Source organism: Phoenix dactylifera, chromosome 10 (genome assembly GCF_051530095.1).
Source record: "Phoenix dactylifera cultivar Ajwa chromosome 10, Ajwa_hap1_PhDact_Kaust_v1.1, whole genome shotgun sequence".
Classification (NCBI taxonomy): Eukaryota; Viridiplantae; Streptophyta; class Magnoliopsida; order Arecales; family Arecaceae; genus Phoenix; species Phoenix dactylifera.
Genome location: NC_143199.1, coordinates 20,563,129 through 20,573,743, shown reverse-complemented (window position 1 = coordinate 20,573,743; position 10,615 = coordinate 20,563,129). Strand labels below are relative to the sequence as shown.

The following is a 10,615-nucleotide window of genomic DNA, read 5'->3' as shown; positions in this document are numbered from 1 at the left end:
ATGGTCTGCAATCTTTAGAGCATAATTTATCTTCATGCATTTAGTTGTTAAGCAGAATAAGGACTGTTCCGGTTTGAACCGAGAAACATCCGAAAGATTTAGGCCAACTCAGGCAGCAAAAAGTGATATGATACAAGCTCCAATTTCAACAAACCCCTGCAAACAACATGTCACAAGCTAAGATCTCACCCAAAAAGATTAGCCGGAAGGTATTTTTTTTAGATTTTTTAGTCATGTATAAGTACCCAAGATTTTCTCGACAAATAATCGATGTGCGACTAAACATGAACCCGCATGGATTCTCACATACTCCTCCCGTCCAAGTCCTAATATTTTCGTCAGGTTAAGAGTTCAAATCCATTAATATCTAATCATAAGCACCATGATCGGCCCATGATCAGCCTCCATAAATCGTGTGGGCATGTGTTTAGTCTCATATCAATTATTCACCGAGTTCACTTTAATATCTTTTGTTACAATTTAGGACTTCATCCAAAAAGACTAGCTGGAAGGTATTATTTAGGTTCATCGATCCTACCCAAGATCTACCAAGCAAATAAGTGATGTAGGACTGAATACATGCTTGCACGAATCCTCACACACTCCCTCCATTTAAGCCTTGACGTCCTCGTTAGGCTAAGAGTCTAAATCCATTCAAATCTAATCACAAGCATTACAATCGGTTTGTGGACAGAGCCCGTGCTGCAGTGTCTCCTAATCTACATCCCCTAGTCCACATAGGTCATGGTCCGAGTCTGCTTTAATACTATGTATAACAATCCAGGATTTCATCCAAAATGGCTAGCCGAAAGGCTGGATGTCTTCTTATAATCCTTTATATGCAAATAATAGAAGTAGAATTTTTCTTCAGGAACATGTCCAACTATAAATAATAAGAGGGGAAAACAAGAAGAAAAAGGAAAACGAGAAGCAAATACCAGGAACAGGAAACTGACCTACTCTATCAAATTCGTCTAAAGTACACTCAGATCACAAGGGGTAAACTCAGATGCAGCAATGCTCACACCAGTGTCGACGATGCTATAACAGACTTCTCATAAAGTTCACAACCAGCTCAAAAGGAAGACATGCATAACAATGAGATAGACAAAAAGCAGAGACATAATATTTAAATCCCTAAATCATTTTATACTCTGGCAAATAAGAGCATTTTCAGACATGTCTAGGAATGCAGGATTTCCAAAAGTCTATCCAGTATAGATGCTCTGACTTAATGTAACAAAAGCAAAATTACAAAAGAAAAGAACTAAAAGGATCCAAAACCAATGATCTAAAATCTTTGTACGAATATAATGCAGTATATAAGGTCCAGAAACATCATAACTAATCAAAAAGCAAAATACCAACAAGTTGATCTAAACTTTCTTAGCAAATCCACTTCATTTATTATTTCTAGTTCAGCCTTCTCCTCCTGTGTGAATGTGAAGCTTCTCCATCCGCATCCAAGGAACCAGAATTGCTGCTCCTTCCTCTTCTTCTAAGGGATCTAGATGACCCTGCTCTGTTTGGTTCTGCAGAGATGTCAGTAGCAGCAATATCTCCTGGTATTACAGCTGGTGTGCTTGAAGCTGATGCCTGCTCTGCAGTTGGCCTCCGATGGTTTACAGCCGGGATTGCGCCGCGAACAGCAAACCTCCGCCTAGCACGCCACCTACTAGTGCTCGCATGTCCCTGAGGAGGCTGCCGCGAAACATCGATGCCATCAGTTTGAGGGTTTGGTTCAGTAATAGCAGGCAAATCAATGCCCGTGATGTTAGACCCGCTCCCCTCTTCCCTTTGCATTCTCCATTGCATCAGCCTGCTTATGAATGCACGATCAGAAGCATTGAATCGAAGCTGCAAGCTTGGGCCTGGATCTTCTCCGAATGAAACAGCAGCGCGCGCCTCTTCATCTATATGCCTCCATGCGGTGGCACTTTCTCCCAGTGCCAAAATCCCACCCGAAGATCTCTGCAGTTCCTGCCTCAAGCTCTCAGTCCTGTGCGCCCGGGGTCGAGGCGGAATTTTCAGTCCCGAGTTCCTGTCTTCTCCAGATACCTCCTTGGCAGTAGTATCTGAACCTCCCCTCCCATATATAGGCGTTAGGTTGGACTCGCGCACCTCTCCCTTGCACACAGGGCATTCAGGAAAGACAGGATTGACATGAAGCCATTGATACAAACACGGCCAGCAGAAGAGATGACCGCAGGGAGTGACAACCGGTTCCTTGGCCATATCAAAGCAAATATTGCACTCGAAGCTAGCAGCGCCTTCGTCTTCCTTTCCCTTTTCCAAACCCTCCGTGCCCTTGCCCTCGGCATGGGGCTTATCCTTCTTAGAAGCCTCTAAGGTTCTCTGAGACTGCATTATGTCGTGCATCAGCTGGTCGGGACTGGTCTGGGAGTCGGACCTTTCGCCATCTGACATCCCGGACCTTCGAGGCCGTAGCCGATTGTTCGATTCGATCAATCTCTGGAAACGGAGCTCTTGACATTCAAGGTGCTCGTGCCGCGAACCGGCCCGATCGCCCCGGGACATAAGCTCGCTCATGCGAACAGTTGAGCATGGGTTGACGGAGGTTGCTGCTTCGTCGTGCAGCTGCGGAATTCGTCCGGCAGGAGGATGCCGGGCCGATGGTCGATCCGGCCCGGCCGAAGCAGGAGCATAGGGAGCAGAATTTGGAGCATGAGTCTCCAGTTCCACCAGTCGAGCAGGAATGCAGGGCTCCAAAGGAGGGCTATCATCGGCAGCATGAAGGGGATCGACCGGAAGCGATTCAGGAGCATGCAAGGCATTCGATGGGGAGTAGATTGGCCGCTCGAAACGACGCGACATGGGGGCAAGAGAACGGCTTTCCCGAGAAGGCGAGGGCGACCAAGGCAGCGAGCTGAGTGTGAGCTCCAAACCGAGGGGTAGCTCCAAGCCGAGGTCTGGATTTCGAGGGCGGGGCAAAGGAGGGAGGCCGACGTAGAGATTCAAATCCATCCTATTCTCATCGTCCGCCATTACTTCGAGCAAAAATCCCAACTTTTGTCCTCCCACCCTCTCAAAGACCTCTCTTTTTAACTTTTGCGACGCGATCGACTGCCAAAAGAGAGATCTGGGTTAGGGTTTGTACACTGGAAGTGAAGAGAAAATCCCTAAAAAAAGGCACAGGGGAACCCAAATCGATCGGAGAAGTATGGGAGAAGAAGCGAGAGGAAAGAGATTCAGCAAGAGGAAGGGATTGATCGGAGGATCTTGGGTGATCGTACCTGAATCGGGGCTACGGCGATGGCCTCTTCCTCTATGCTTTCCCGGTTCTCCCACAAAGCCCAGAGGGAGGACTTTTCCGTGTCTTCATTGGACCCGGAGAGAGAGCTGAGCTTGGGGCCTGAGATAGGGTACAAGGATCAGACGGATGCGATTGCTGCTATGATGTAGCATTGATGGAGATGGATGGTTCAGATGGGCACCTGCTATGTTTGCTTTTTTTAGTAAATTATCTATGAGTTTTTTCTTTTTTGGTAAAGTAGCTATGATTTCTTTTGGTAAATGAGCTGTGTTTTTTTGGTGAATTAGCTCTGAGTTTTTGAAGCAAATTTTCAGTTTGGATGCTTATTGCTTTCCAAGCGAGGGCTGTTATGGGAAACTACAACTGTCAACAAGACTTGGAATATGTTACCAAAAAAAACTGCCATGGGTATACCTCATGGCTTAGGAGTCGAGCGGGACCTGCACCGGTAGACTGGGGTTTCAGTCTCTCTTGATGAGAAGGAAGGCTCTGATTGCCCGATGTGCGGCCAAATTCATCCTGGAGCCCCAGTATTTTTGGAGTCAGGTAATGGCAGCCCGACATGGTCCCGCTCGGATGAGTGAGATACCGGCGAGAAGATGGAGGTGCTCCCCCATGTGGTGGGAGATCGACAGGTATGTGCCTCATGTGGTGTTTAATTGCCAGGTGATTGATCGGCGACAAACAGAGGTGGAAGACCCCTGGGTGGATTCGCTCCCGTTGAGGGGCTGGCCGACCATGATCAATGTCGACATCCCAGGAGGTCTACTGGTTTGTGACCTCCTTCGGCCCGGAGGGGCAGAATGGGACACCACTCGCTTAGCCTAGATGTTCGGAGACCAGTTTGCTGAGAGGATACGGTCAGTGCTAGTCCTAGGGTGTGCCAGCCCGGATGTGAGGTTGTGGAGTTTGACCTGCAGCCAGGGTCAGGGTAGGCGACTTCTACGGCCTCCTCCAGAGTGCGCGTCGCTCGGGGGTTGAGTGTGCTTGGGTCTGGAGATTTGGCCTGCATCCGAGGGTGGCCTTATTTCTCTAGAAGGTCGCTTGGGGCCGGCTCCCGACGAGGCTCGTCTTAAGTGATAGCGGCCTAGATATCCATCCCCAGTGCCCCTTGTGTCAAGTGGTTGAGTCCGTGGATTATGTCTTATTCCACTACCAGCGTGCGAGGAGGATCTAGGAGCTGGCCTTGATCCCATCCGGGGTCTGGCGTGACTCAGCATTTTTCTTGCAGTTCACCAGATAGTGGGCGATCACCCCCTATTCCTGGCAAGTGGCCACTATGGTGGCCTATGTAGCGTATCAAATCTGGCTATTTAGGAACGCTTGGACTCTAGGGTGATTGCAGCTAGGGGCTCCCCAATCTTCGACATCTTAGTTTTTGGGGTAGAACTACGAGCAGTCTGGACTGGCGTGTGCTATGCGTGGCGCGAGCTGCAAGCCCATGCTATTGTGCTTGAGGGCGATTTGGCTACAGTTATTGGTTGGATTCAGCAAGATGTGTGTGTTGGGGGGGGGGGGGTGTGCCACCTACTGCTCAGGGACGTTTAGGCTATGATCAGTGGTGGGATAGCCTTGCAGGCAAAGCATGTATATCATGAGGCCAACAAGGCAGCAGATTAGGTAGTCTCGTATGTGGCTAACAATTCTGGAGAGATCCTGTGTCTAGGGGAGAGGAGATTATCCGGTGCACTCCGAGACTTGTTATCTTTTGACTGTTTTGGGTATATTTGTGCCCGACATGTATGATACATCCGCTTTAGCAAAAAAAAAAAAGAGAATATACCGGAATCAAGCCCAGATCAGACCTGCACAAGTCGTCTAAGTTGGGCCTTATGGGCTTAAACTTCATGCAGAAAGGAGCAAAAAAGAGTAAACACGGATGTAATGACTAGTCGAATGCCAAAAGAATCTTCAAGATGAGGAAGCGCTCTAGGCAGCTTGATCCTTGATCATCAAGTAGGACTTGTCAATAGACCTCTTCCTATTTGTACTCCATCTTTTTCTTTAGCAATTCTATGACGAGCGACTACTTATGGAATAATTACTTGAGAAAGCCATTCATGAGCCTAAAGAACCCAAATTAGGTCTTTTGTATGGCCATGGACTGGTTTTGTAAGGCTGGACACTCGCTCTTGTCTTTCTGATGTGTCTTTTTTTTTTTATTTGAATTTGAAGCGCAACAAAATATTTTCTTTGTGCATCGGTGGAAAAAAAAAACATATTTTTTTTGAATATGGAGACTATTTCACCAATCGAGTTAAGGGTATCTGACATATTCATTTCTGCTTGGCTTTAGCCTTATAAGAAAAGAAGCAAGGAATGATACAAGTCGCATACAACTCAAGTGGCAAAGACCTTTTCCTTCATGCTTGGTAAGTGCTTCGCTATAGCCAAGCTTACTGCTAGCCTATCAGCTAGAGTGCGTTTAGGAACACTTTACACTAAAAAAAATAGGAACCCTAGTTCAAAATATGAAACAAGTGTTCGAAAATGCCTAACCCTACCTTACTCTACTAGCTAGAGGTAGGGCTGTCAACTAGTTAGGTTCAGGTTTGGTCATATGCATACCCATATTTATAATATATATTTACTAGATTCAAATCCAAATCCAATTAAAACTCTATATTTGTATCTATTATTGAATCCCGAAAGGGCTTCTTCTTCTCCTCCTCCTCCTTTTTCTTCTTCTCCTTTTCCTTCTTTTTCTTCTCCTTCTCCTTCTTCTCCTTCTTCTTCTTCTTTTTCTTCTCCTTCTCCTTCTTCTCCTTCTTCTTCTTCTTCTCCTCCTTCTTCTTCTTCTTCTTCTTCTTTTCTCCTCCTCCTCCTTCTTCTTCTCCTTCTCCTTCTCCTTCTGCTGCTTCTTCTCCTCCTCCTCCTCCTCCTTTTCTTCTTTTTTTTCTTCTTCGTCTCCTTCTTCTCCTGCTTCATATGGATGTATCTAAACACAAATCTGGCATATTATGTCTTTGATTCTTATTTAGAAATCCAAACCCAACCTAATGGCTTATTGTGCTTATTTTTATACCGAAACCCTATGTTTCAGATCAATTTCACATCGTATCAGTGAGTTAATAGCCTTTAGGTATGGATGTATCTAGACATAAATTTGGCATATTATGACTTCGAATCTAATTTTGGAATCCCAACCCAATAGCTTATTGTGCTTATTTTTATACCAAATCCTGTGTTGGATTAATTTCCCATCATATCGGTGATTTAATAGCGTTTTGGGTATGGATGTATCTAAACAAAAATCGAACATAGTATACTTTGAATCTAATTTCGGAATCCAAACCCAACCCTATAGGTTATTGTGCTTATTTTTATACCCAAATCCTATGTTTTGGATCAATTTCACATCGAATCAATGAGTTAATAACCTTTTGGGTATTGATGTATCTAAACACAAATATGACATATTACGACTTTGTATCTGATTTCAGAATCCAACCCAACCCAATAGCTTATTGTGCATATTTTTATACACAAATCTTATGTGTCGGATTAATTTTATATCATATTAGTGAGTTAATAGCCTTTTGGGTATGGATGTATCTAAACAAAAATCTAACATATTATGACTTCGAATCTGATTTCAGAATCCAAACCCAATCCAATGGCTTATTGTGCTTATTTTTACACCCAAGTCATATGTTTTGGATCAATTTCAATTCGTATCAGTGAGGTAATAGCCTTTTGGGTATGGATGTATCTAAAAACAAATCTGACATGTTATGACATGGAATCTGATTTCGGAATCTGTTGACCCCCTAATGGATTTTGATGAATACAAAACACTAGAGTATAATTTTCTGTGTATTAACAATTTATTTGAGGATTTTAGGTGTTTATCTAAAAATATTGGTAAGAAATGTCTAGGCATGTTCCCATATTTTTCAAGGATTTATTGAAGAATTTTTGAGATGAAGTAAACAGATCAGGGACAGCCGAGACGTCTCCGGTTTGTCCTAGAGACGTCTCTGGCACGAACAGGAAGAATTGGCACGTCTGGAGACGTCCCCGGCACCTGGCGAGGCGTCTCGCAGGGTCGGAGTCGACTCCTGACTCTGCGGAGTCGACTCTCTCAGAGGCGGCAGAAAGGCCGATTTCAAGGGATGCGCGCGAGTCGTCTCCGAAGGACGCGGAGTCGTCCCCACGAGTAAAAAGCGGACTTCCCGAGACGTCCCCAGAGAGCGCCGAGTCGACTCTCTCAGGGGATTCCAAAGGACGTGTTTTTCGGTGATACAACTACGGAGTCGTCCCCGACGTCGCGGAGTCGTCCCCATGCAAAAAGCGCAAAAATTCCGAGACGTCCCCGTAAAGTACCGAGCCGACTCTCTCAGAAAAACAGAAGAACAAGCATTCAAGTCGTTCTTCTTCAGAGTCGTCCCCGTAAAAGTGCCGAGTCGACTCCAAACACCGTCAAGAGAAATTTTATACAGCCGAGACGTCTCGCGTCGAAGCGGAGACATCTCCGGAGCGCCTGGAACGCGACTGACACACTTTTTCAGGTAAATTTGAATTTCAAACGGTCATATTTTTGTGTCTAACGGATCTATTGCTTTTTGGGCTATAAAAGGGAGCTTTTAAGTGCCTTCCAACAACTTCTCACCAACCCAACACAAGATCATTCAAGAGAGAAGAAAGAAAAAGAGGTTCAAGGGAGTTAGAGCTTTCAAGAGGAGAAATCAAGTGCATTCAAGCTTTTCCATCTGATTTCGTGCTCAACTACTCACTCCCACTCGGCATTCAAAGCTCACATTCAAGCCAACGCGATCCACATCGGAAGAACCACCATTACCCATGCTTCCAACGGCTAAAAGGTTCTTCCGGGTTTTATTATTTCTCATTGTTATATTCGCTTCATTAAGAGCTTTTAAATCTTTGTAAAACCTTTGTTTATTGTGCTTGTTCCAGTCAAGGGACTTGGAACAAGGGATAGGCGTCCCAAGCCTAGGTCAAATTGGGGGATTGTAGGGTTCGTTGTTAGCCCGGGGTAAAACAACGAGTTGGGTAGTGAACTCGCAAAACTACCGTACTGTAATCGCTGATTATAGTGAAAATTTCCAAAGGTGTTTGGGGAGTGGATGTAGGAGCAGTGGAAGCTCCGAACCACTATAAATCTTTGTGTGTGTTGCCCAGATAGACAACCCAAGAGGGGGGGTGAATTGGGTTTTAAAATAATTTAGCTATTTAAAACGTTGTGGATGACTAATTAAAACTATTGCAAGTTGTTTAATTAATTGCTATGTGCTGTGAGTGATATGAGAGTAAGAGAAAGAGAGACAATCAATCACAAACACCAAGTTTTATAGTGGTTCGGAGCTAACCCTTGCTCCTACGTCCACTCCCCAAGTCTCACTTGGGAATTCACTATAACCCCTTGGATTACAGCCGGTTGTTTTCCAAGCTCACAACCAAACTTGTTGTTTTACGAGCTCACAACGAACTCGGTCGGTTTTCCCTGGCTCACCGACTAGAACCGCCCCGATTGTTTTTCCGGGATCACAATCGAACCCTTACACACGTTGGTTTTACACTCGGATCACCAACCAACCTCAATACCCTTGATTCAATTCTCCGATTGAACCAAGTAAAGACCAGGTGAAAATAAAAGGTACAAACAGAAAACACAGCTTCTCAAAAAGCAGATAAATAACAATATAAACAGAAGAAAAGTTAGAAGCCCTCAAACACGTTTGAGTTGGAGTTGAGTGGGGCTTCTCGAACTTCGGGTCTCCTCTTGAATGTGTGGTCGACTTGAATGCAGGAGGAGGCTTCTTTAATTGCTGGGAAGAGAAAGTTGGATGGAGTTAATGCCGCTCTTCCCTCTTTTCGTTGAAGAACAGGTTGCAGAGATTGAATGCTTGATTACTTTGAGTGGAATAGTTGTTCTCTACTTTGCTACAGTCCTCTGTGGCTATTTAAACCAACCCCCACGGAAACTAGCCATTAGAGACCTTTTTCTGTCCGTTCTGCACACTCTGCACAGCCTGACAATATGTCCGTTGGTATTTGGAGTCGACTCGCGCGATCAGGAGTCGACTCGGCTGTAGCGGGAGTCGACTCATGCTTTTCTGGAGTCGACTCGGCAACTGTTTCGGATTTGAATTAAAGTAGTCTCTTCGACTGGGAGTCGACTCGTCTTGACCCGGAGTCGACTCGCCAACTTCTGGAGCTGACTTGGCATTTTCGGAGTCGGCTCATCCCATGAAGTCCACGGAGCCAATTTTCAACTTGGCCAACTCGAGTCGACTCGACTGTCCTGGGAGTCGACTCGGCGCTCAGAGCCCGAACTCCCGATCTTCTGTCTTTTGGCTCGTCCAGTCTTGGAGTCGACTCGAACTTTTTCGGAGTCGACTCGGCTCTCAGTTTCCGAAACTAAGTCTTCTGCCCTTTTGGGTACCGCTGCCTTGGAGTCGACTCGAGCTTTCTAGGAGTCGACTCGGCTCTCAGACACAGCAGATTGGTCTTCTGTCTTCTTTGGGGTCGCGGTGTCTAGGAGTCGACTCGCATATTGCGGGAGTCGACTCGAATCTCAGAGTTCGAAAAACGTTCTCTGACTTTTTTCTTGTGTTCCTCTGAGAGTCGACTCTCACTTTCTTTGGAGTCGACTTGCCAACCATCGGAGTCGACTCGCGTTCCACTGGAGTCGACTCGAATCTCAGACCCGAAAACTGCTCTCTGACTTTTCTGCCTGTGACTCCTAGGAGTCGACTCATACTACCCTGGAGTCGACTCGGTGAACATCGGAGTCGACTCGTGCACTTCAGGAGTCGACTCGCTGACAGGTTTTGAGTTGATGCTTTCTGTTCGTCTGTCTGTTCTCAGTCGGAGTCGACTCGTACTGATCCGGAGTCGACTCGAGCTCGTGCCAGTGAACTTGATACGCTTGGAGTCGACTCGTGATACTCTGGAGTCGACTCGAGTCTCAGACTTTGGTTCAAGCTGACTTCTTAACTTATCCAAAATATTATGAACCAAGTCTAGAGACACTTAGACAAGATTTTCACTGAAACACTTAATTGAATTCATTAGTAAACAAGAGATATACTCAAATGCTTTGAGCTCATCAAAATCAAATAGGGTTTTAATCAATCACTCCACAATCTCCCCCTTTTTGATGATGACAAAACATTGAGTATATGTAAAGTGAATTGCTCTATAAACAAGGAAGTAAAATCCATAAATGAATTCAGATGTCTGGTAATTTAATTTATCCAAGTTTGAAAGGTGTGAACAATAAATTTCGGAGTTAAAGCTCCCCTTTCATTTGGAATTATATAAGCCTTCATATCATGCAATCAATTATTTGGCTTATATATCTTTAATGATTTAGCT

At 45.1% G+C, this 10,615-nt stretch overlaps 1 protein-coding gene across 1 annotated transcript; it reads right to left on the bottom strand.

Moving 5' to 3' along the window:
- Positions 1–1,106: 1,106 nt before the first annotated feature.
- On the bottom strand, positions 1,107–3,381 carry LOC103698592 (uncharacterized). Its single transcript, XM_008780626.4, has 2 exons — positions 3,255–3,381; positions 1,107–3,084 (listed from the first exon to the last, which is right to left on the bottom strand). The coding sequence occupies exon 2, from the start codon at positions 3,004–3,006 to the stop codon at positions 1,414–1,416; it is 1,593 nt and encodes a 530-aa protein (XP_008778848.1). The 5' UTR covers positions 3,007–3,084; positions 3,255–3,381; the 3' UTR covers positions 1,107–1,413.
- Between the last annotated feature and the right edge of the window lie 7,234 nt (positions 3,382–10,615).